At 43.2% G+C, this 27,147-nt stretch overlaps 1 protein-coding gene across 4 annotated transcripts in view; it reads left to right on the top strand.

Annotated features, from left to right (window-relative positions):
* Positions 1–27,147, top strand: part of Auts2 (activator of transcription and developmental regulator AUTS2) — an 834,018-nt gene that overhangs the window by 238,180 nt on the left and 568,691 nt on the right. For all 4 annotated transcript variants that reach the window (XM_042688154.1, XM_042688153.1, XM_042688152.1 and 1 more), the window contains one exon: positions 14,880–15,092. In XM_042688154.1, coding sequence (XP_042544088.1) covers positions 14,880–15,092 — 213 coding nt within the window. The remainder of the gene's footprint in view (positions 1–14,879; positions 15,093–27,147) is intronic.

The following is a 27,147-nucleotide window of genomic DNA, read 5'->3' as shown; positions in this document are numbered from 1 at the left end:
ACACATTAGAACTTTACAGCACTCTATAAATTATTGTTTTGCAGCATTCACAGCCACAATGCTAGGTAATTACATTCATTAATCTACTACTAAGAGCATATAACGTTGCCTCCCAAACGGTGGTGCTGCGTGTGTCAGGGCTCAGCGGGGAGGAAGTCCCAGCCTTTCCATACCACCCTCTTCCATTAGGCCCAGGCAGAAAGGTTACATGGAGGGAGGACCTACTAGAGTTCAGCCAACCTACTTTTATTTTTTTTCTTTAAAAACTAGGCTCCTGTAGGAAATCTTGTAGATAATTTTTTTCCTGTTCAGCCGCACCCAGTAACTATTTTGTATGCATTTATTTTCCCTTTGAAAATAGACAGATGTCTCATTTGAAAAACCAGCAGGGGTGAAGCAGTTGGAAGGAGATTTATGACAGAATTGGTGGCAAATGCTTTTTCAGGTCTCTGGGGATAGTTAACAGGGTGGCCTTTTTAATTTTGGGTTTGTCACAAGTACAAATATGTGTTCTTTCTTAGGCTAAACTTCCCTGAAGTTTTTCTATCTTCCCATTCCATGTGTAAGGAGGAAATGCTTCTGCCTCCATCCCACCCTCCATTTTTCATTGTCTTGGTGCTTTCTCTTGTTTGCATATCTCATAAATCACAAAAGGGACATTTAGGAAGAAATACTGGAAATTTATATGGCATTATGATTCCCAAAAGATTATTGTAATTTCTTTGCATTATTTCAAGTTAAATAGACCAAGTGATTTGTTTACTTTAAAAACAAACAATGTATTTCTAAGCATGGAAATACCAAGCCTCAAACCACATGTAGAGACTGGACAGTTTTCAGATCAGCTATCAGGCACAGGACTCAGTTCTAGCCTGGGTGGAGGCCATGGATTCTGGAGCCAGGCAGATCTGCATTGAGCCCTATCTGGGTGACCTTGGGCAAGTTAATTAATAGTAATAGATATAATTAGCTTTGACTGAGCTCCTAGATATCCTGGACATTATATGAATTCATTTAATCATAATAGCCGTGTTATGTTAGTTGTATTATTAGCCAATGTTTTATATATGAGAAAATGGAAGCTTCCTAGGGTACTGTGGTAATTAAAAGCAATAGACTAAGTACAATATGATTGTGTTGTTTGGCACACCCAAAGACACTGAGCTAACAAGTCTAGTGCATATATGAAGAATGCACCCTACCCTTTACCCTCTAATGCCAAGTGGAGCCTTTCATAATGATTGACAGTATTAGTTTTCCTTTTTAAAGACTTGAGATGGAGTACCATCTGAAGTCAACTTTAAGCTATACACTCCATCCTTAGGCAGGAAGAAACCCTCACTTCCCATTTATTTATCATGTATTTATCTGTGCCAAGAAATGGTCCAGGCTCTCACTCTCCACAAATTTCATCAAACATCACCACTCTAACTCTGTATTGAAGGAGGAAAAGATGGTGTTGGATATTTTTTTTCAAGGTCACAAACATACAAAATGGTACCACCAGTCCCCAGAGCCAGCCTTAACTGCCACCAAGGCATCTGCTGAGGCAGCAGGGCTAGATTGAGCAGACAGGGAGGAGAACAGGTAACTGTGGGGTATGGACAGCAGCAAAGGAGCCCGTTTCCTTGGAATGGCTCCACTGTGTGGGACAGTCTCCAAACTTGGTAAGATCTACCCATGCATGACTGTGACTGTCCAGAGCTCTGGCTTTTGTGTGCATCCATGCAGCCCCAGCTTTTGTGGTGGAGGCAGAGCAGAGCACTGCTCTGTACCAGGCAGGGGGCGCTGCTCTTCCCTGTGGCTTGTTTGAGGCTGTCCATAGATCTGGTGTACGATGAAACTGCAGGGTGCTGTCAGCCTGGGCATCTTGTTTCTATGCTGTCTGTTGCCCCTCTGAGTGCCACAGCTGTCACTGGGTTGCTGTGGAGACTGGCAAGGCAGGCCAGGACCTTGGCATGTGGGGGCTGAATTGTACTGGCAGCAGATTCAAGCTGGTCAGGGGAAAAGAAAGCCTCCCCTAAAGATGATGCCATCTGAAGTCAACTTTAAACTATACACTCCATCTTTGCCCCCAAATGGATTTGCTGCGCAGCCCATCTGCTCAAACACACACCCGCCCAACCTCACACAGCAGGCCTGGCCTTTATGGTTCAGCCTGCAGAGCTGCTCGCGCTTGCTGTGGTATTGATGTCAGCTTTAACAGCCATCACGAGTATTGACTCCCCTACCGATTACCAGTGTATGTGCTGTTGCCATTCATTTAGTGAGTGGTTCCCTTTCGGAAGCTGTGATGGGGATTTCACCTTTATGAGTGTAATTTGCTGAGCTTGTGGTGGTGTCAATAAATCCTGCAGGGGGTGGAGTTGGGGGGTGAGAGGGAAGGGTTGATGTCCTGACATCTGGATGACATCTTCCAGCCCAGGCTCCTCATGGGATTGAGGGAGGACTGGAGTACCAGTACATGTTTCCTGTGAGGCAACATGTTCCAAACGTGGAGCGTGGAGTATATGGATGAAGTTTCTAAGACATGGACCTGCACAGGATGGGCTTGACTGGGGCAGACAGGTGGGGTGTTCAGCCTGTTGGGAGTCTGTGAAGTTTCTGAGACTCAGTTGGACAGGCCCAGTATTTGGGGATGTTGGGAGCATGGAGTGTGGGGTAAAGTTTCTAAGATGTAGACCCATACATATGCCCGTGTGGTTCAGGAGTAGACAGGTGGTGCATGTGTGCTCTGTGACTGCTGTGCTCACTGAGGACAGCTGCTGTGGAAGGATTCCAACATGGCTTTCAAGCCATAAAGAATGTTTTCAGAAAGGACTCTTGGAACTTTTAGCATATCTCTGTGGCTTTGTTGTTATACAGCAGTCACTTTCTCAAATCAGACATTCCTACTGCCTATTAGGTGAACACCAAAAACATAGATTATGAGTTAAAAGTATTGACAGCATTTCAAGTGCTATCAGAGAACGTTTAATTCAGTTTAATTTTGTGATAAATCTTGTGCTTAATCCTCTGGTTACTCTGTAATCATGTCCTTATTGATCTTTTCTGAATGACTGCCTGCTGTTTAATAAACTTTGCCATTAACCCAGCGCTTCTAAAGGGAGAGATTGATTCCATTATCAAAACTGATAGAACCAATAAGTTCCTGCACATCACTAAATCCATAGGAAGCCTTGGTACAGAGACAAGACCATGGCTTGCTGAAGAAACTGGGTAACAGCGTAGCCATCTCTGCATGATCCCCTGGTTTCGGCAGTAGCACTGCTTCCTGCTGCAAGGAGACTCTGACTACATCTCTAGGCACTGCCATGGCCAACTGCAAGGATGGTCTGTCTTCTTCTTCCCACCTCTGAAAGCAGAGAGTCTAGTTTATTCTCTGCAGAGATAGTGTAAGGAATTTATTTGGCATGTCTCAGCTCACTGGGTATGTATTAAGCAGTTTTCTGTATCTGCAAAACCTGCGGAATATTGAGTTTTATTTTTACCTACATGATGTTAAAGGAAGACATTCTTGTCTGCCTAAATCCTGCAATAGAAGACCCACGTGATGAAGGAGAGAGGGGGTGAGGGCAGGAAGGGAGGGGGAGAGGAGAGAGAGGGGAGAGGGGAAAGAAGGAGAAGAGAGAGGGGGAAAAGCAGAGTGGGGAGAGGAGAGAGGGGGAGAGGAGAGAGAGAAGAAGAAAGGGAGAGGGAGCAGTGTGGTTAGGCGGACTGTGTGGACATGCTCCATGAATTGGAAGGCTTGTGTCTTCTCATTGGGGAATGGGCATTTATTGGCACCATGTGCTAAGCAGTGTTTCCACCTTTGCAGCTGCAGGTGTTTAGATGCCTTACCTCCACTGTTAATATGTGTTGTGTCACATTGGCAGAATACATGGAATTCAGTGTCTACAGCTTCTGTATAGCTGCTTAGTTTTTAAGATCAGAAAAGTAGTTTTCTTTTCACCCCTGAAATAAAATGGTATAGATTGTCAGTTTGAAGAGAAAAGACAGAGGTTTTATTTGTCTAGATATTTATTGCTAATTTGAATCCTTTAGAGAGAGAAAGAATTCAGGTATTTGACCCAAAGGATAACCTGTCTGTGATAATGTTGGAGTAGATGTAGAGGTGTGCAGAGGGTTTGTCATTTTGACAATACTGGACTAAAATTAGTTTCCTACAAACAAAAGACCATAATCCTAATCTTTATAGACCAGGCCACAGCCACCTTGGTTTTACAGATTGGGGAATGAGAGTTTGAAAATAGTGTCAGAGTCCCAGAGAGCTCTGTGTGAATGTCTGTTTGACTTTAGGGCAATCATTGGTTTACCAGGCCTCTGTTTCTTCTCTTAAAAAAAGACAATGATGTTGACCAGTGTTGAGCATTATTAGGAAACTTAAAGACATAATTAATGGCTTTAAATTTTCATTATACAGTTCTTTCAACTCTTGAATTGCTACACAAATATTAGTAGTTACGGGAATCATACATTTTCCCCTTGCTTTACATTTAGATATAGTCTGACATGTCAGCAAACATATCTATTTCTCAAATCACAACCTAATTAGGACAAAACATACCTGTGACAGGTGTACATGTATAAGAGAAATATCATAGAGATGTTGAAAGGGTTAAAAAGCATAATCTGGGAGAAAACCTCCCATGAATTCAGGAATATCCGTCTATGTTTAGTGACCATTTTCACTGTGCTCTCTGCGCTAAGTAGCTTCTCAAGATATTAACATTGAGGAAGTTGAAGAACCTAAGAGGTGATATGATGGAGGGCTATAAATTTATATCCCACTTGCCTCTGTACCATCCTCTTCCTCTTGCTCCTCTTCTTTCCCCTCTCTATTTCACTCTTCCATACTTCCTGTGCTAGGGCTTGAACTGGGGCCCACAAGCTCTTGCTTGGATTTCATGTTCATAGATGGTGCTCTACTACTGGAGATATATCCTCAGTCCAGCATTTCACAGATTCATTAGAGATGGAGTCTTGCAGCCTTTTTGGCCCAGGCTGGCTTTTAACCACAAACTACTTCCAGGTCTTAGCCTCCTGAGTAGCTGGGATTAAGGAAGTGAGCCACCTGCTACAGTTTGACTTAGAGTGCTCTCTGCTCTGGTGAAGCGAGTTCTGGTTACTTTGAGGACACAGCAGTGCTCCCAGAGGGGAAAGAGGCACTTGTGCCCTCTCCTGTTGCTCCTCCGCATCAGTCTGCCCAACATCTCCAGTGCCACAGCCTGCAGAGCTGGGAGAAACATCATTCTTGTTCATCTAATCATGATTTCCGCCTTCTTTCTAACTTAGCAGAACCACTTTGAAAGCTTGGATGGTGAATGAGCTGCCTCCATCCTGTGCACTTCCTAATATACTGTGAATGACTGTGTTTACATGCCAGCCACATAACACAATTTTGCCGGAAGTTGCTTTTTCCTGCATCTGAATAGTCTTAAATGGATTGTCTGCTGAGTGGACAGAATGTGCTCCTCTCTCTCTCTCTCTCTCTCTCTCTCTCTCTCTCTCTCTCTCTCTCTCTCTCTGACATTTCATTTTCTTAAGTATGCCTCTCTGAGAAATGGTTTCTTGTTTCCAGTCATCACCTTGCTTCTAGGACAGCTCAGCTAAACACTAAATAAATTCAGATTCCAAGATGTCCTCTGCTGCAGATTTGACTTCTTAAGGGCCAGAGCTGATGGCCATGATGATGATACACCCTGATATCCCAGCTACATAGGAGGCACAAGTAAGAGGATCATAGTCCAAGGCTAGGCTGGGCAAAAATGAGGGACCCTACCTGAAAAAAATAACAAAAGCAACAAAATGCTGGAGTATGGTTCAGTTAGAGCAAGAGCGAGGTTCTAAGCTCAAATCCTAGTAGCATACAAAGAAAAGAGGAAGTGAAAATAAAAGCCAAAGCCAGAGAGGCTATTGTTGGTTTTCCTTTTTGCTTCCTTTGGTACAATTCTGAAATCACATCAGGATTTCTTTCCTCCCTTGCTAGGATTATCCAGGGAAAGATGGGCTCTGAACCAGTATATCATGGCAGAATCCATGGTCCAGAATCGGTCTTGCTTCAAACTATGTCTGACTTCATTTTGCTTTGTTACCACCTCTTCTCAAGTTGCTAAAGGTGTCTGTATTTTCAATCAATGATACGTGCATCATTTTTTCTTCTCCATACAATTGTTATGGAAATCCAGAGAAGGTCAAAAGATGAGAGTCAGAATGCCTGTCCCTGCAGGTCTCCTCCTGATAGGGAAGCCACTGTCTGGTGTGTGTCCCCCACAATAGCTACAGTACCATCATGGATAAGCTATTGCTGACCACTCCTGAGGACAATGGGGGGTTAAAGTGAAGATAGAGCCTGGGAATCTGGAGAAGAGAAGGAAGTGTGTGCTTATTACTAATCTGAATCAGCCCATGGGACATAAAGTGGTTTTTAGTTGCTAATCAGGGTCTTTGTCTGGACTGTCTGGATAAGAGTACCAATCACTTCTGAGTTTTCAGTGACTAGAGAGGCATTGATAAATCATACTTTGGCCTTTTTGTCAAGCCTAAAGGAGATGGCAAGACCTGACATTTTGCTATCTGTTCCTTCACTTTTTGTCTTTGGTTTGCCTGAATAAGGTGAGTACGGCATCTGTAGAGGCCTGCCTGTCTATAGACATCTTTAGTCTATGGGGGAATAGTATTGGTTCCCCCACAGTCTGGCATGGAGACAACAGAAATGGGGCCCAGCCAGGTGTGTGGGAGTAGGTGAGGCTTTGATTGGGACCCCTGCTCCTGAGCCCAAGGGAGCAGGCACTGATCAAAGAGGCTGCATTGAGGAAAGGGAGAAGCAAGCTTCTGTTGATGTGCAGGGTGGGCTCAGAGGCACTGTCACTGTGCTGAGGGATGAAGGATGCTGAGGGATGAAGGAGCTTCAGTCTGAGCTGCAGGGCAGGGCAGGGCAGGAGGGAACAGTCATGCTTTCCACAGGTAACTAGCTAAGGCTCATGGGTTTACTGATGGTTGTTCCTACCCATCTTGGGAGTGTGTTACAGAACCCTGTAAATTCTTGGAGGTTATCTCTCTCTCTCTCTCTCTCTCTCTCTCTCTGTGTGTGTGTGTGTGTGTGTGTGTGTGTGTGTGTGTGTGTGTATGCCATCTGGATGTTTATGGAAAAATGCCTTCTCAGGCCCTTAAACAAAAAGAATGCTTGGTGTTTATTTTTTATTTTTTGTTGGTTGTGGGGCTTGAACTCTGGGCCTGGGTGCTGTCTCTTAGCTCTTCAGCTCATGGCTAGTGCTCTACCATGTGAGCGGCAGTGCCACTTCCAATTTTCTGGTGGTTCATTGGAGATTAGAGTCTCACAGAGTCTGACTTTGAATCGTGATCCTCAGATCTCAGCATCAGTATCCTCAGATCTCAGTAACTAGGATTACAGGTTTGAGCCCTCCGGCACCTGGTTTGCATACTGTATTTAAACAGAAGAGGATAGTGGCTAGTATCAGGGGGCCACCCTAGTGTCCTCTTGGGTGTGCATGTTACTTGAAAGGATTAGTTTATGAGGTGAAAAAGTGATACAACTTTGAGAGTTCCCCATGCCCCTCTCCTGTTAGCAGGCCTGGCTTCCGACCTCAGAGAGCCTGAGAATCCAGACATGCTCTTTCTCCTTTAGCTTCCATTATGCTCTGCTCGGTTGGTTGTGTGGCTCCTTTCACCCCTGGACTTGCCCTTTGTGTACGCCACTGCCCTTAAGCCCTGGCTGATGAGATTTTCTGCCTCGGTCATGGGAGCTCAGCTTTCAGACTGTTGCTTGTTATAGAGGAGTTAATTTTTTTGAAGGTTTTCCTTTCGTCATGCCGTATTTCTCAGATTATCTGGAGGGACTGTAATCCAATTTTAGGAATCCTTCAGGGCTGAGAGCCTAAACTGTTTTAAGCAGTAGCATCTGGTTGCCAGGGACTCAAGCACTTTGAGCGTGTTAAGGTCTACCAGCAGCCAACTCTCAATTATCTATGGGAAGAGGAGACTGCTGAGATGTTTTCGATTCACCGAGTGCAGAGCCGTACTTAAGCTGATGGTTGTGTGCTCATCCTATGACCCAGCTTAGCAGTCATCTCCTGGCTGTTCTTGAGAGGTTGTTTTTTAGTTTCTTCTCTCCTCTCCTCTGATACTGGCAATGCACCTTTCATAGTTGCTTTTATAGACTGACTTTCACAGTACTTTATTTTTTTAAAAAAAGTTTTTCATTTGGATTCTTTTAGGTTATGTGAATGATATGTTAAAAATATTTTAATAAGCCTCCTCAGTGTTTGTACATTTAGGAACATTAAAAATGTATGCTTCTTGGCTTTTTGATTAACCTGTAGAAGTCAATGTGAACAAATGGTACTAAGAAGAAAAATATGTAAACTTGATTAAAGGTTAACTTCTAAAGAATCATGGAGAACTGACTATCATAAGTGATAGGTTCACCTCCAGCTAGGCCCTGAGGATGAGGTGATCTCCTCTCCCTCCACACACACAGTGTGACAGAATCAGTGTTATCACCAGTGAGAGTTTGTGGCCATACTTGGCCAGAAGCCAGTCCTTCCAGAGCAGCACCACTGTTTATTTTAGTGGGCACTAACCAGAAGGTGCTCACTGCTAATCCTGACATGACCATTGGGCACCATGGCAGGGTCTGCCATTTGTCATAAAAAAAGCCTTGTGGAGGCAGAATTAACAGGCTCAGCAACTGCATGTGAATCAAAATACACACCAGCATGTGTGCCATTGGCATGTGCACCACTGATACATGTGTCACCGGCAGCTTCCTGGTATTTCTGTGCCATCCCTTCATCCCTTCCCAGGCAGCCACCAGTCTGTGTTTCCCACTGCTGATAATTTTCATTTCGATACAGAATGCATTCTTTTACTTGGTATAATTCTCTTGAGATTAGTCACAGTACAGCTTTTGCTAGCAGGTTTTTCTTATTATAGAGTGACTAGTATTTCACTGACTGTTTTTATTTTATTTACCCATTCACCTATTGATGTACCGTTGGGGTTTTCGTCTCATAACAAATCTGATGTGAGCACTTATATACAAGTCTTTAACCATTTTTTTTTTTTTACTATCTTTAAGTAGCTGTACAAAGTATTTTTAATTCAGTATGTTTGTGAATGCATCTGTGTGTGTGTGTGTGTGTGTGTGTGTGTGTAAAACTCCCCTATTTGTCCTTGCCTGCACTTGCTTGTTCATGTCTTTATAAACCATCCTAAGATAGTTGTGTACGTTGTGGTTTTAGGTTGTATTTCCCCAGTGACTTCCCATGTTAGTTCTCTTTCCAGATTTTTGCCCATCTAGATATCTTCCTTATTTGGTGACAAGTTTGTCTAAATCTTTTGCCAACTAAAAAAAAGCATATTGTTTGGTTTTTCATTGTGAGAGTTTTTCATATATTCTACATACATACTTTAACCATGGAAACATTTTGTAAAGATTTTTCTGTAAGGTAGCTTATTTTATTTTCTAACTATTTTTTAATTATTTTTTATTTTTTGGTGCTAGTTCTGGTGCTTGAACTCAGGGCCTAGGCACTGTCTGTGAGCTTTTTATGCTCAAGGCTAATGCTCTACTACTTGCCATGGCTCCACTTCTAGTTTTATGGTGGTTTTTTGGAGGTAAGAGTCTCATGGATTCCCCTGCCTGGGTTGGCTTTGAACTGAGATCTTCAGATCTCATCCTCCAGAGTAGCTAGGATTACAAGTGTTAGCCATCAGCACCCAGCTTCTTATAGTGTCTTTTAAAGAACAGAAGTTTTAATTTTTGCTAATATGTGATTTTCCCACTTACTCTTTCATGGGTTTGTGCTTTTGGTAACACTCATAGAAATGTTTTCCCCACCCAAGGTTACTATTTTTTCCCTATTTTCCTTTAGAAGTTTTATAATGTTCAATTTACACTTGTATTATAATTTTTCAGTTTTTCTGTTTGGATCAAGGTGTGGATTAAAATTAATTTCTTTCTTACATGGCTACTTATTCCATTTTTATTTTTTGAAAAGACCACTTTTTCCACAGGATTGCCTTTGCTTAAAGTCACTTGTCCATCTCTTATGTGGTTTGTTTTGAGTCTGCGTTCCCTCCCTTTGATCTGTGCTCTTCTCTTTTTGCCCGTGTACCATATATTTTGACTTTCTGTCAAAGATGGCAGCACACAGCCAACCCTTAGCTCCTTGGCTGCCATAGATTATTGATTCCTCTCATCTTGATTATGCAGCTGGAGTCTGAAAATCCTCTTTGATATTTCCAGCTGATGCCTGTGTATTGATGTTTGTTTTTCAAATGTGGACATTTGAGCCAGGTGCCTGGTGGCTCATTCCTGTATTCCTGGTGGTTACTCAGGAAGCCAAGATTAGAGGATTGAGGTTTGAAGCCAGCCAGATCGAAAAGTACATGAGCATCTATGTTCAATTAACTACAAATTAAGCTGGACTGGAGGCATGGTTCAAGTGGTAGAGTGCTAGCTAGCCAGAATGAAGTTGAGTGTGTGCTTGGGGCCCTCAGCTCAACACTGGTTACTGGTGTCAGCACCCCTTTCTTCAAAAGTAAACATTTGAAATTGTTTTCAATTCCATACTGGATACTTTACAGATTCCTACACATAGTCCCCTCTACTTACTCTAGAAGGATAAGCCCTGAAAGAGGTTCCTAAGTCTGTTAGCTACCAAGTCCAACATGGGGACCTGTGTGAACACAGATCCACAGTAAGGTTGAAGTGCTGTCTGCCATCTTTTTAATGCTTCTTCTCACCGTAGACCCTTGCCCTTGTTTTCACTGAGGCATTGATGAGATTAGTGTTTGTAAAAATGGCTCGAAAACAGGTACAAGTGCTGTACAATAAACCAACAAAGGACTTGACAGACTAAAAAGACAGCACACAGCCATTACTGTCATTTGATGGTGACAGGCAAACACTTTTTCTTTTTCTCCTGGCTTTTTTTGTTACATTTTGGGCATCCCTAACATCAAATAACTTGCAGAAGACATTGTGTTTAAACTGTGTTCCCCTTGTCTTATGTAGATGGGCATGCAGGCACATGCATATGCACTGCACAGATGCTCTGCAAAGTGATGGCTGCCTTCACATTAGTTTGGTTGAGAGAATCAGATGGAGGCTTTCTCCAGTCCATTTCATGCAAGGCAAGCAAATTGTGCCCTCATCTTCTGTTGTCTCTGTCTCCCTCTGTAATCAGCAAATGGAGCCCTGCAGCCCACACACTGTTCATCTGCAATTTGTTGCTCTCCCCTCGTTTGCACAACACCCAACCATCTCATTTTGAAATTCAGGAGTGGGAGATTGTAATTTGGGAGAAGGAAAGTCAAGAGCAAGATCACCTGCTTTGAAGAGGGCTGAGGGCTGCTCTTGAGAGAAATTGCTTTGGTTCGTCAGCCTCTGAGCCTCTCTCTGCATGTGCAGGGTGTGACCTTGCTGCCCATCACCACTGACCTAAAAATCACATCATTTCAGCCCTTTGCAGAAGCTGTTCCTATGGGCTACATATGGCTTGTACCCTTAGCCCTCTATTGCCCACAACTATAGTTAAGCCTTTTTAACTCAGGCCCAGCTTTCTACTGGCTAGCTGCTAGCTTGTTCTCCTTCCTGCTCCAAGCTTGTTAATGAATCTGGCAGGCAGGTTTTCTAGATTTTTCTTGTCCTTCTGCCCTGCTCTCCTTTCTCTCCTAGTACTTGTGTAGGCCAGACAGACTTTTATCTCCACTCCTTAGGCTTCTGGCAGGGCCTAAGAACCAAATTGACATAAAGGAGATTAATGAGACAGAAAAAAGCATACATATTTTTGCATGTCTTTGAGCCCACAAAAGAAGGACCCTCTCTTAAAAAAAAAGAGCCAAACCGAAATGGTTCTTTAGTAGGCGGAACAGAACTAGTAGTAACTGTGGAAAGGTGAAATATATCGGGTGGCTGAAGGAGGATAGGTGTTATTTTAACAAGACCATTCATAGCTGTCATTCATAGGCTTTTTTTTCTGGATATCTCTGCTAAGTAACAACATTTCTTCTCTCCTGCCACAGGCAGGCATGTGGTATTTCATTCCAGAGTTCTCTGGCTCTCTTCTTCTTTCTTCCTCTCCTCTCTTCCTGGTGCAGAGGGCAGAGTACCTCTCTTGTATCTACTGTTTTTCAAGTGCCTTTAGCTTAAAATAATCCTTATGCCAAGTGGCATATTTTCCAGTGGAGAATTCTGCCAGCCCTCATTCATTTGCTAAGTGCCTCCCTTGCACAATGTGGGATTTAGTCATTTTATAAAAGCCTGCAAGTTGCTCTGATGGACAGTTTCCCTTGGCAACCACTAAGCTAGATCATAGTGGAGTAATGAATCAACAGGCCTTTGAACACTGCTGTTCATTGATCCCCCAAAGTTATTTGTTTTCCTCCACATATTGTAGCAGAACTGTAGAGAGTGGCCTGGTTTCTTTAATTCTTACATTGGTGGCCACTTGGTTGGTGGTAGGTTGGTGAATACACACCCAGGAATGTAATCATTATGCAGTTTCTCTGGATGTTGATAAGCTGATTTAGCTTATAGTCAGTCTTTTTGTCTTTGATTTACATTGCTTATATTGAGCTGTTTTTGGCATTTTTTTTTGTTCATTGAAAAGTTAACTGATTTATTTTACTTTATACATAGTAAGCAACTAATTAATGTCCATAGGCAGTGGCCTAGTTTTAGGATTTGTACCACAGGGTCTAATTTAACAGTAAAGGTTTATCTTTTAAAAAATTAAGGTGAACTCTACTCTTTAGAAACACAAATGTGAAAACTTTAAGAAGGTTCTTCTTTTCTTGCATCCCTGCACATGTGCTGACCCCCTCCAGAGTGGAAACCTCAGTGCTAATTGGAGCTGAGATGACTGTTGGGGACAGAGCTTGAGAGGTCTCCTGCCAGCTAATGTCACGGCATGGGGTCCATTTGCTCTGTGTAGCTATTCTGCAGTGCCAGAGAATGCCTGATTAATATGCTGCATGAAAATAAAATGGATTTGGAAAAATTATAACATACTCTCATAAATATTAATTCACATTTGTATGGAATTGCACATCAGTTTCTGGAGGCACCTTCAGTATGAAAGAAGATTTGGGCTCCAAAGAGAAAGATATAATTTTCTTCCAAAGCCCAGCTGATACATTATTAAATATCATTTGTTTATTAATCGGATCCTCTCCATGAATGTGATGCAGGGCAGTGGTTGGACTGTTTGACAAACAAAGGGGTTTCTCACCCTGTGGATAGTGAGGGTGACCCTCAGAAGCAGTACAATTCAATCCCCTTGCACCTGAGCCCACCTGCCTCCTGCTAGCATGGCCATCATTCCTGAATGTTTTCCCCTGGTAGCTGACCAAGTTGGTGAAATGTGAGACTAAGCAGAGAAGCTTTCTGAGCTGAGCAGATGCCTGACTACCAGCTGAGTTTGTGGGTAGTGGACAAAGGAATTCAATTCCACAGATGTTTATTGAACATGTTCCATGAGTTTGGCATGGTGAGGAAGGTCTAGGGCTGTGCAATCAATGGCCGTTGACTTAACTCGATCTCAGCTTGTCCCCTACAACACCTCTCAGCACATCTTTGTTTGTCAGGTGGCAGAAGACAAGCCATCTGCAGTAGTGGCAGCTGGAAGTCAGACCTACAATCGTGCATTTGTCTTCCAGGAAGGACTATATCTTTAATACCTTCTTCTCAAGACCTTTACTCTTTTCTGGGGTCTTCAGCTCCTTCCTGTGATCCTGCTGATGTGCAGCAGGGCCTACTAGGTTCCTGAATTGTCTGCCACCACGGGCTTTTCTAGCTTGCTTCACTTTGTTAGAGGTTGTGAGGAAAGGAATAGAGGAAAAGGGGATTTCTGGTTTGAAACATGCCATTAGGATTAGAGAAACTAATTAGAACTAGACAAACTGTTGGAAGGAGGCTCCAGGAAGAAGCCTTGCTTTGTGCCAGGATTGCATTCACTCCTTTATAAATAGTTCAGTACCATCTTATTTCTGTGTAGTGTTCAGTGTGTGCAGCATTTCTCAGAATTCTAGTGACACCCATCAGGCCACTTGATGTTCTGTGAACCCATTCACAATTGACCTCCCAGTGCAAGGACTTGGTCTGTGACATAACTAATGCCACACATGGACTGAGTCCAGGCCTTGGGGTATCAGAGGCTCAGGCCTGATCTTCCTGTAGGAACTCTACCAGAACTTACCAGGTCCTGTGGCCTGAGACTTTGGCCCCTTACCAATGTAGGACATTGATTACCCTCTTCCTCCTCAAGGGACAAGTTGCTGCTGTTGGTCTTAGTGACAGTATGATGGGGATGAGAGATGCTCTGAGGAGCTGTTGTAAAGATGTGGTGTTCTCAGGAAGTGTGGTGACCATAGGAGCTAGCAGCTGCTTCCTTTCTATCCTCTCTGCTGTGTGCCCTTCTGTGCAATTGCTATGGAATTGTGCATGCACTTAGCACTCTTTTTTGGAAACTATAATAATTCATAGACCACCTTCGAAAGTAAGTGTTTTGCGTGTCCTCTGGGAATGCCATTGTGTGACAGCCCTGGCACAGAATCAGAGAGAAAGCCTTTGTGCCAAGCACAGAATCAGACAGAAAGCTGTCGTCCTAGGCACCAGGAAAGCCACTTGTAATGGAGTGGTGCTTGGTGCTCTGTTGAGTTTGCTGCCCAATAAGACACATTTGTGGTGGCATTGGGGATTCAGAAAGAGAGTGAGAACCATAATTCTAAGTTTTATACGTTGTATCCCGTTTTCCTATCCTTTCTAGTAACTCTATTCAGCCTGTCTTTTGGATGTGATTGTAAATGCCTTTTATAACCACCACTTACCTTTCCTTCTCTCTTTCTTACAGAAAGATGTAGCACTTAAGCCTCAGGAACGTGTGGAGAAACGTCAGACTCCCCTGACCAAGAAGAAACGAGAAGCACTTACCAACGGTTTGTCCTTTCATTCAAAGAAGAGCAGACTCAGCCACCCACACCACTATAGTTCCGATCGAGAAAATGACCGCAACCTCTGCCAGCACCTTGGGAAGAGAAAGAAGATGCCTAAGGGACTCAGACAGGTGAGTGAGCTGGACTATGTTTCTTTCTATGGCCTGCCTTAGCTGCCTGCTTCTTTGTGGCTCTCTCAGCCCCACTGGGACACTGGGTGGCTGCTCTGCAGAGTCCTGTTCCTCTTTCAAGAGAGTACAGCCCCACACTCAGAGTTTTTCCTTAGCAGGTGAAATTTCAGCACTGCCCCTTTCCTGTAGGACATCCTCTGTGCAGTAGTGCATGTCGCATGTGCTCCTGGCAGGTGCAGCAGGCTGGACTCTTGAGGATTGCCAAGTTGGAATGGCTGGTGGGGAGAGCTCTTCAAAATTAGGACACCTCATAATTGTGAGGAGCTAAATTGGCGATGAGCTGTTCTGTGAGTACAGCTGACATTTTTCAGGAGTCTCAGGAGTGGTACCATGTGGAGAGCAGAGTGAAGGAGTGAATTTGCCTCTCCTTTACCTTCTTTGTTCTCCATATCCCATCTTTCAAGACTGACTTTGTGCTGTGCCAGTTGAGGACAAGTGTGGTAGTGTGGCTTTGTGACTCATTGGTAGTTAGGTGTCAGGTATCCACAAGCAAATACAGCTCTTGGTGTTGATACCCTCATGAGATGATTAATACTAAGGAAAAAAAGATTTCTGTGGTGTTTTCTTTTTCTGCATAAATCTGAAGGATTCTGTAACTGCATAGTTACCTGGATCCTGGGAGTGTTCTGTTTGTTTTTGCTGAGACCACTGGGTGGGCTTGACTATCACTTACTGAAGCAGAGAAAGGGATTAAGGCTCCCAGAGCAGGTGTTGCTAATTAGAAGCCGAACAGGTAATTTCTAGTTTGCAAATGTTTCTGTACAGAGGGCAAAATCTGAGATCATACAAATCCTTACAGATGGTAGAGTCTTATACACTTCACTAAGCTCAGATTCCTACCCCTCTCTATGATCTAATGAGGTTTGGAGCTTCAGAAGGCTTCTGTTGACAATGGCCAAGCTGGTGTAGAAATCATTCTTAGGAGCACCATGTGTCTGTTTGGGGTAGTGAGTTTTGGTTAAAAGATTGCAAGGTCAAAAGCTCCAAGAAGTTATAATGTGCAGTTTGGTGTCTGGCCTCTTTGATAGGTAATGAGGAGATTCCTTTGAAGAAACGTGGGTGCAGGGTATAGCACAGACTAAGCCAGCTTCTAGCACAGCATCATCAAATCTGACTCCCCCAGGCTGTGTTTCCCAAGTGTACATGTATCCCAAAGCAGCAGATTAACGTCACGGTGGTGTTATTAACATTTATACAGGCTATGGCAATTATGCCACTGTCATTCTGTAAAGTTGGTACAGTACAACCTGTAATTCAGACAGTAACCCTGCCTAGTAGGTAATTACCATGTAGCTGCACATGTGGAAACAGGGACTCCAAGAGATAAAGTGGTACATCTGAGACCACCTAGCAGTGAGGGACAGAGCCAGATTTGAACCCTCATCTCTTTTTCTCCAGAGCTTATTCTGTTTCCCATATTTCTTTCCCTTGTTTTTGAGATAAAGACTAAGAAATGGTCAAGAATGGTGGGAACTACAAGTATTTCAATTTTGGCCCAACATAGTAGCTTTCATTGTAGGAATGGCCTATTAAACTCACAAGAAGAAGAAACTGGTATAACTGCCCACTTTGGAGGGTGAATGCAAAGCTGCAGAGTTTGAAAGCAATTGAATTTGCATGCAGTTCCTTTCTTTTTAGAGAGAGAGACAAGAAGTTGGAAAGAGAGGAAAGATGATGGTCCTGTGCTATTTGTAGCCCTTAATTCATGCCTTTCTGTGTGAGATTCATGAGGAGACTCATTATCCCCAATGGGAGAGATGGCAGGGTCACAACCACCCCTGCTCAGGCCTGCTGCCCCTCCCCAGGCTGGCCTGCCTCCAGCTGGAGAGGAGGCCCATTCTTGCCATGTCAGGCAAGAAATCAGTTTACTTCTGAGCTAACACTAAGCTGTGAGTCCTCATCCTTCATCTTTTTCTCCCTGATCTGATTGCACTTTTTTACACCCTGTCTTCTCTCCTTCTTCCAATTTTATAAAACCAAGAATTTCAAGGGTCTCTGCTGAAACCTTTGATGATTATAAGAGAAGGCATTTGGTCTCAGACAATGACCAACCTCCTGGTAATAATGGTATTTGAACTCAAAACTACCTTTGTTTTGCAGAAAATATTTAAAGATGAATACTTTGCGTGTATATAAATCATAGAAAAGGAAAGAAAGAGTCAGATCTTTGGCCAATGTCTTTTTGGTGTTTATGCCAAAACATAAATATCCAATGAAGTATTATATGTCTAGGAAGAAAGGAGTCAGAATCTGCTAATGGAGGCAAAACTTTGTACCTGTAACAACTGTCCAGTACTACCATTCTGAAAAATGAGGGTTTTGGACTGGAACATTTCTCAGACTCCTCCTCAATTCTGTGGTGGTTTACATCTGTGAATGGCACTAAGAAACTGTGACAGCATACCATTTGTGGTGGAGAGTGCTGTTCTGTGAGTGGTGACTGTGTAGACAGTGATGGGAGAGGAGGCAGACCTCTGTAGACATATTGTTGGCTAAGGGTCAGCCTGCCATGTGGTCATTGATAAAAGGGAGGCACAATCCCTTGATGGCACCAATAGATGCCAGAAAGCGTCTACAAGAATAGGGGCTGGGAAGGTGGCTTAGTGGTAGAGCGCTTGCCTTGCATGCATGAGGCCCTGGGTTCGATTCCTCAGCACCACATAAGCAAAAAGAAAAAAGCCAGAAGTGGTGCTGTGGCTCAGGTAGTAGAGTGCTAGCCTTGAGCTGAAGAGCTGAGGGACAGTGCCCAGGCCCAGAGTTCAGGCCCCATGACTGGACCCAAAAAAAGAAAAAAAAGAATAGGGGCAGTTGCTTTCCTGTTCTGAGAGTGCCTGTACACATTGCTGTCACTTTGGCCTTTGCCTCAGATCTGGTAAAGTAAGTAGGCCTTGTGCTCTTTGAACAGAGACCAGGAGAAAGCCTTGAGGGGGCTTTTCTTAATTAGTGGCTTGTTCTTTTGTGCCTCTTATTGAGGGGGTATGACCTGAAGGACTGCAGGTAAAGGCAGGCATTAGGCTGAGAACTTATTCTTTATCTCTGACTCACTGAGAATGAATTAAGTTTGCATCTTATTAGGAAATGGCTCTTCCTGAGCTGGCAACTTAATGCACAGCTTCCTGTAATTACGGGAAGATGTTACTCCTCCTTCATAGGAAGGAAATAATAGGATTTTTTTCCCTGAGAATCTGTTGAAGGCAACTAATCTTTTCACTCTGAGAGTGCAATTACATACTTTTAAGGGGAAAAAAGGTACAGTTGTAAAACCAGCTTTTCCTTCCCTTGCCTAGATAGAAAAATCTCAGCATTTGTATTGTGTTTCCATTGTAGCCAAAGAAAGCTCCTTAATTGGTACTTAACTTATTTGCTGGATTATATTTTCAAGAATAAATACATGCTGACTTGGAAGGTACTGATCTGGCAAATGTGTTGGCAAATGGCTGCACTTTCTGGTGTGGTAGATTTGAACATGTTTCTTAATTCCCAAAAGGACTTAAAAAGTGGATGAGAGGAGCAAGTTGCCTGTCACACACAAGTGTACATCCTGTGTTTGTCCTGTGTAAAGCCTCATGTAGACATCTCAGAAAACAGTTTTAGTGTTTACTTATAAGAACACAGTGGGTTATTTCCTCTTCGACATAGACTTCGGGGTGTGAGGTTACAACTGGTCTTCTATATAGGAGCTTTATCCCATAACTGGGAGACTCATTCACAATAAAACCATAAAGTCCTGTGTGGCCAAACCTACTAGCCTTACTCTAGAATTGGGGGAGCACTTTAAATTACTTTATATTGGAAACACAGAGAACATGAGTTGGTTTTAAAATGCAGAGTAACAATGGTGGAAAGTTGGTGAGAGGGCAGAGAACTTGTGTATTTGGGTCCAGCCATGTTTCCAAGACTCCACCTATCCACTGGTGTGTCCTTTTTGTGTCTAACAGGTGACTGGCATGGATCTTCCATAGATATCCAAAATCTTCCTCTGTCATTGAGTTTAGGCAACAAAAAGCTATGTATTACCAGCAGGATTTTGCAGAGAAGAGGTAACCTATTGAGATTGCTTCTAGTCATAGGCAGGCAAACACCATTTGAGAGGCAAAGAAGGAAGTTGGGAATATGTTGGGAGGTGTTGCAGGTCAATGCCAACCTGTGCGTAAGGATGGCTTATTTGGTGACATGGTTGAATAAGCATTATACCAGTGGATCTGGGAATTAGCTGTCCATGAAAACTTAGAATGGTGGAGTCAAACCTGGTGAACATTTTAATTGACACTGCATATTGTAAGGTACCAAAACTATTTGCTGAGTTCTGAGAAGAGGGATTGGCTCCAGTGCTGGGTCTCTGAAATGTGAGCTGTCACTGGGGCAGTGCATTGCACTGGATGCTGGCCTGGTATGGCCCCAGTGGCTATATTGGTGTAGAAGGCCAGCTGGTTCTTCTCCAGCTGTGATCCCACTCATTCTGGAGTAGCATATGGCAGTATGTCCATGCTCCTTCCTGCTGAACTGTTTGCTGCCAGAGGCCCGTTCTTATTGCAGTGAGATTCACACTGAGGAGGTCTTTGTGACATTTGCTGTTGGTAGAAATTAGTTTGCAAGGGAGGATATATCATGGAAAACTCTGATTAAACAAATCCAGTTCAAGTCACGTTTCTGAAGACCTGCTAATTAGTTTTGAGGTGGAAATGTAGGGCAAAAATCACACAGGTATTTATCTAGCTTGACTCTAGAGCCTGCAGGTTTCTGGAAATCAGAGCAGTTGAAACACGAATGTAATTTGGGATTATACGTTCATAATGAAAAGGCATATGAACTTTGCTACATTATGCTCTTTCCTAAATACATTTGTTATAATGCCTAAATGCCTGAAGGTGCTTTGTGCTGGTATTAAGAAATGTGAGCTGCAGTTCAACTATTTTTATCTCATTCTTCAGAATCACTCTTCAGAATTTCACGTCTAAAGTATTTATTAAGATTCTATTTGCTTTTGGAAAACTGTAATGATATGAAGTTTACAAACTGTGATAGTAAAGGAATTTTTTTCTTTTCCTCTCTGTGAATTCACGTTGCAGACTTCTGTCCCTTGCCCAAACCAGAGGTACAAGAATAAATACATAAGGAAAGACTGAGAGAATAAAAGAATTGCTTTATAACTGTACTTGGAAGAATTCTGATTAATGTGGATAAGATGAGTCCCCAGTCCAGCAGTGTCTCTGTTGAGATGACCTGTCTATTTGGGTTATTGGTTTGCAGTTAGGCTGGATAAACTACCCACTAATAAAATAAGGAGTTATGGAAAGGTGCCCTCCCACCTTAGCCTCCAGAGTGCTAGGACTACAGGTGCCACCGCCTTGGCCAGCAAAGGAGAGTTGTGTTTTTGTTTTAGCATAGCACTAAGCAGCAGTGGAAGTTCATTTCTTTGTGTTCTAGAATGTCTGGTTGCTATCTTCTTGTTCTGTCCCTTATTATCTAGGGATGTGTTCTATGAACTCTGAATGTTTGTGAAAGCAAAGTGACCACCCCTGGACTTCAGGGGACATACCTTAGGAGTGGTCAGGCTGCAAATGCTTTCATCTAAGTGGCATTGGTAGTTCTAGTAAAAGTCTATGGGTGGGGAGTAGAGACCAGGTCCTGGGTGGGAGGTAGTGCCAGTCCAAGTGGAGAACAGTGTGCCCAGGTCCCAGGTTGGGAAGTGGCTGCAGGCCGAGTGGAGAGCAGTTTGGCTAGGTTCTGGTGTTGTTCCTTTCCCATTGGGCCACTGCAGAGAATTCAGGGGGTGCTATGTGTGAGAACAGTGGCCTGGAGACCTGGAGGCAGAGCGTGTGGAGGGAGGTGCAGCACTGGACACTTGTCTCATTGGCTCTGCATACAGTTTCAAAGCCTAGGAGGGCTGGCTAAGCTGCTTGAGCAGTGTCTGCTGGTCAATGTGGGCTTATAGAGTTTTGTTTCCTTCCTTCCTTCCTTCCTTCCTTCCTTCCTTCCTTCCTTCCTTCCTTCCTTCCTTCCTTCCTTCCTTCCTTCCTTCCTTCCTTTCTTCCTTCCTTCCTTCCTTCCGACAAAATCTTGCTTCGTAGCCCAGGATGGCCTTCAATTCAATATCTTGTTTCCTCAGCCTCCTGAGTACTGAGATTATAGTACCTTTGAACAGGAAACCCCTATTCCAGAGTAGTGGGCTGGGCCTTTGAGTTGCTGAAATGAAAAATCAAGGCCTGCCAGCCATGAAATAATAAATCACTTGTAAGCTCAGACTAAAAACAGTTACAAATAGTAACTAAAACATAGATGTGGCACATTCCTACCAGCTCATCCAGTAAGTCCTAAAAGAGAAAATAGCTTGCATGGGCAAAGAAGTGGCAGTGAAAGACATGGACCCTAACTTAGCTGATCCCAATACTGTAGAAATTATTCTGTAAAATGGTAGACTTTTATGATTGACGAAGTTGGGGGGGGGGGGGTTATATGCACATGTGTCTTTAGTAAGCACCATTTAGACTTCATTTCATTTGAGAAGTTAAAAAAAAACATGCATCAGTTATTAACAGTAGTTAGGGAACAGGTGTTTCTCTTAACAAGGTGCAGCCCTGCCCTCCAATAGTGGATGAGGGTAGGAAACAGTTCCTTGTGTTTATGTGGAGCCAGGCATTTGGGGGCTAATTGTATACTTCCCCCTCTCATCACCATGCATTCATCTGCATATGGCTTGATTTCAGCCATAGCCCGTGTAGTGAGCCTCTTCGTCTGTGTTCGCAGCAGTCCCCTCTCCACACAAGTCTGTACACGACAGGTACTGAGTGGGAGGTGGAAGTGGGTAGGTGGCTGCGGTTTGCAGCGGTGTCAGTGGGGAGAGGAGCAGATGGCTGTGATCGCCACGTGCTGCGCGATTCCCGTGGGAGTTGATGGTGGTGACAGGCGACTCACAATGTGCTATTTACAGTTTGGGTTTGCAGTCTTTCCGTGACATCTGAATGCTCTTTAGCAACTGCTTTCATTACTGCCTTTCGAGGAGCTGCTAATTGAAAATGAAATTGTGGGTGGGCTCTAAGACAGGCAGGCACAGACAGCTCCGTGTGCTAAATGTTATTTGAGAACCATTGGGTGTCTTTGTGTCCAATTTGTATTTCTTCTCCCAAAGAGACAGAGCCAAAGGTACATTTGAAGATGCAGCTACATACTTATAGGCAGAGCTGAAACCAACCCAGAGAGGTCCAGAGATGCTGCCTGTTGCCCATGTTCACATAATTTGTTAGGGCCTTATTTTAAATCTGCTAACATCGTGTATTCTCCATGAGTTTATCATAAGCTGTCATCCTCTTCTGTAGCTGTTTCGGACTATACAAGGAAAGCGGTCATCCAATCTCTTGAACTTTGGGCTAATAGTATATATTCAGGTCTCTCTCTGTCTTTGTCTCTATCTATCTGCCTGACCCTCTCCTTTCTTCCCCCTCTACTTCCCCCTCTTCCTTTCCCCCTCCCCCCTTTATTGGAGAATAAACTCAATACATTGTCTAGACAAGCACTCTCACTTGACCTGTGACCCTAGTCCTTTAGCTTTTAGTTTGTTTTTCCAGACAGGGTCTCTTGATCTTCTACCTCTGCCTCTGCCTCTTGAGTACCTGGGATTACACCTGTGTAGCACCACATCCAGCCTTGCATATTCAAGTTCTTTTGTGTACTTTTTTGGGGGAGCAGGGGTGGGCCTGGGTGCTGTCCCTGAGCTCTTCACCTCAAGGCAAGTGCTCTACCACTTGAGCCACAGCTCCACTTCTGGTTTTCTGGTGATTAATTGGAGATAAGAGTCTCATGGACTTCCCTACCCAGACTGGTTTTGAACCCTCATCCTCAAATCTCAGCCTCCTGAGTAGCTAGGATTACAGGTGTGAGCCACTGGCACCCCTGGCTTTTGTGTACTTTTCTACCTGTAAACCCCTTTGCCTTTTGTGGAAGGAGGTTATGCCTCCAGGCACACTGGATGGGTAGGCTATGCAATACAGATTGTACTTTGGCTATGGTGTGGATCTCGCTAAGTTATGGCTGCCCCTTGATGCAGGATTGTTACTTGTGCCCCAGTGAAGGTGTGACTTGTGCCCATTCCCCCTAGTGCAGGACTGTGACTTTGCCCCATCTTCTGCATTGCTGGCTACATAGCATCAGAAGCATTGCTGAAATTGTAACTTTCCTAAGTGTTTATGTGTTGAATTGTTTTATTGCTAATTCTCAAAATAGCTTTGCACAGAGAGAAATCTTATGCTGAACAAGATGACCTGGCTCTTAAAAGTGCTGTTAAGTTTCTTTTCAATTAAATATGAGGAGAAATGTGTATTATTGCATTCTTTTTAGCTTTCCCTTGAACATTTCAGTGACTACTATTTGGGGCAAAACCATACTGAATTTTGTCCTTTGTTTGACTAGGACTTATTTGGTCCTAAAAGCCCAAGTTTGGGGCTGAGTAGACCTTGGTGATGGACCCTTCTTTACTTACCTGGCCATGTTTTAATGCATTTGGGCTACTGCTTGGTCCTAATGATGTTTTAAAAAAAACAGTTTTGGAATTCTCCAAGAATCGAGACTATTGCCTATGGATATGAATACTCAGGATTTTGTACCAAGAAAATGTAACGAATGTAAGCTACGAACTCTGGGGCTTCTCTTACCTAGGGGGGTGTATATCCAAGCTGAGACTGGAAGAGCTCTCCATGCCCACAGGTCTTGTTTGAGCCCACCTGATATCTTCTGTGTTTAATGGATGACCTGATGAGTGTGTTGTGTGGCCTGCTGAAACACTTCAGCTGAATTTACTGATCATAGCTCTGCAGAGGCTGCCACTTCCCCTGCCAGTGCCTGCAGGGATGCTGGTGTGGCGGGTCAGCCTGCAGTCCCTGCTCACACCTGAGCTCGCTCAGGAAGTGCTTGTGTCATACATTCTGAAGTTGTGTAGTACAAAGCTGGACAGCTTCTAATTGCCAGTGATGGTCTGGAGGGCTGAGATTGGTTCTAATTAGACTGAGAAGCAATTAGCTGTTTTCTGAGCAGGGAAGAACACAGAATAATGCTTCTTCAAGGGCAGGTTCTGGACCACCTACTGGGGCTCTGAGGTTTCCTAAAAAAGCAGATTCCCAGCTAGCCCCTCTTATTCTTTGGAGGTGATGGGAGACTGGCACCTTATCTGGAATTATATTCAATGATTTTTTTTTTATTATTGAAATAAAGATTTACAATTTTGTTAGAACAGCTTGTTTGCAAGTCTTAGGAATTTTTAATGTGTCTTGTGTGGTTTGTTTTTTTTTTTTTTTGCCAGTCCTGGGGCTTGAACTCAGGGCCTAGGCACTGTCCCTGCTCAAGGCTAGCACTCTATCACTTGAGGAACAGCTCCACTCCTGGCATTTTCTGTGTATGTGGTAACTGAGGAATCAAACCCAGGGCTTCATGCATGCTAGGCAAGCACTCTACCACTAAGCCACATTCCCAGCCTGTCTTGTGTGAATTTAACTTCATCAACAACAGGATCCTATTCTTGTTCTATGCATTCATGAATTGAGTTTTCATCAAAGAATGCCTAGTGTGTATTGACTGTCCTCTTTCCCGCCCCTGTCCCATTTCATGGTGTATTCTTTTTCCTACAGAAAACCTTGGAGAATAATTCTGTTATAACATTTTCTCCTTATTCCCACCACCAACATCCAACAGCACAGCTGTGTGTAAACATGTAAGCCTTAGTTTTCCAGTTTTTTAAAGGTCTAGTTACTTCTTTTTGTCTTTACAATTATAGATAGGGATGTTTAGTTCTTAGTGTTTATTGTACTTTATTAATTTTCTCAGTGACAAATTATTGGTGATAGGCAGAAGTCCTGGGGGCCAGGTATGAATCTGAAAAGACTATGTGTCAGAGGATTCTCGGCACCACTAACTTTTTGTTAATAACAGAGAAAGTTTGAGTCTAATAAAGGATTGCATTTGAATTTCTGGTCTTGACTCCACGAATTCGAAGGAAACCTTTTCTTTTCTCAAACTAAAATGGAATAAAAGTCCTCCAAAGTAGTAAAATCCCCAGTTAGAATTTAAGAGTGGCTTGCAGTATGTCAGCAGTGGTAGCTTTTGTTTTTGATACGTTGCTGTGAGACTACCAATGCCCCTCAAGATGACTGCAGGATCAAACACCTGCTATTGTAATTGTCCACCATAGGAGAAAGACAATTAATACTGACTTGTGATTTAAGAAAATAATCTTTACATCTTCATCGGGGTGGGGGGAATGGAGGTGGGGTAGGGAAAGGATAGTAGGAAAAAAACAACAGAGGGCATAACAATGTTTGACAAGAAATGTACTCATTACCTTACTCATGTAACTATAACCTTTCTATACAGCATCTTACAGTAAAATAAAATTTAAAAAAAGAAAGAAAATATGAGCATTAGGTTTTGCTAAAAATTAGAGAGGATGGGGAAAGCCCCTATCCCACCTATCCTCAGCTGAAATAGAAGTTGGGCTGTAGCCTAGTGAGCATCCCTGGAAGGTGATGGTATTTGCTGGAATGTTTTCTTCCCACATCTTCTTACACTACACCCCTTCCCCCTTTTCATAGTCATGCACATGTGTGAGTCCACACGTCTGCACACACACATGCACACACACACTTTAAGGGGCTGGGATTATATAGCCAGGTCCATTTAGAGTGTATGGGGAATGCCTTACCACTCTGTAGGTGCAGGGAGGAGACGCACTGCATTGGGAGGGAAGTTGGCTTCTTTCAGGCCTGTGGCCATCTTTGTCCTCCTGTCTTTGAACCTGCCAGCATCGCTTCCACCTAGATCTCATGCCCTGTTCTTTAGCGGCTCCTGCTTTCCTCTCAAGTCAGCAGGACGTCAGATCTGTTAGAACTGTCTTCATTTCCATCTTCCTTGCTGCTCTTCATTCTGGTTCTTCTCACTAGACATTTATACTTAACCATTTTACTTGGATGCTTTATAATTCTCTTTATTTAAAAAAAAACATAAAAGTTGTACTTATTCATGTGGTACCCTGTAATGTTTGATACATGTACTACTTACTACATTAGCTTAAATCATATTAGAAGGATTTATTACCTCAAACATTTATCATTTCGTTGTGACTTAAGCTTTCAAACCTTTCTTACCGCTTTTTGAAAGGTAGGGCACATAATCAGTGCCGATAGCCACCATACCAGGCCTATAGTAATAAGCTTTTGTTATTTGTGCTTATCCAACGTGGCACCCATGATCAACATACCCAACTGCCCCTGGCCTCTGGTAACCACCAGTTTCTGCTGCTTTTCGATTCTACATGAATGACATCATGTGGCATCATTGTAGAACAGTTAAGTCTGTTCCTGTCTTTCTTTACTCACATAGTGAAGGAGCCTCAAACACTTTTTGCCTGAGATAGAGTTGAACTGTGATTATCTAGATCTCAGCCTCCTTAGTAGCCTAGGAGTACTGGCATTAGCTTCTGTGTCCAGATGAAAACCAACTGTCTTTCAATAAATGACCTTGTGGAAATTGGATATTTACATGTAGAAGGATGCAGCTGCACCTCTGTCTCTTACCACTTACAGAGATGGACTCAAAATATATTAAAGTCTTAAAGGTTAAGAGTTGAGCTTACAAAAATTCTGGAAAAAGCACACCAGGAAGGTGCTTCAGAGTATTGGAATGGGGAGAATATTTTGGAGAAGAACTCAAAAGCATGAGAAATGAAAGCATAAATAGACAAATGGGATTGCATTATGAAAAACGTCGGCATAACAGAGGAAACAGCCTACAGAATGGAAGAAAATATTTGCAGTGTACACATGTGACTCCTTTTTAGCCTAAAGCTGGATATGGTGGCTCAAATCTATACCTCAGTGATCTGGGAGACTAAGATAAGGAACATCACAGATCTGGGCTGGTCTGACCAAAAAAAAAGTCTGTAGATTCCATCTCAATGGGAAGACGTGGAATATGGTGGTGTGTGCTTGTCATCCCAGAGACGCAGGGAATA

This window comes from Dipodomys spectabilis, unplaced genomic scaffold (genome assembly GCF_019054845.1).
Source record: "Dipodomys spectabilis isolate Male_0828 unplaced genomic scaffold, ASM1905484v1 ptg000112l, whole genome shotgun sequence".
Lineage (NCBI taxonomy): Eukaryota > Metazoa > Chordata > Mammalia > Rodentia > Heteromyidae > Dipodomys > Dipodomys spectabilis.
This window is presented reverse-complemented; position numbering and strand designations above follow the sequence as displayed.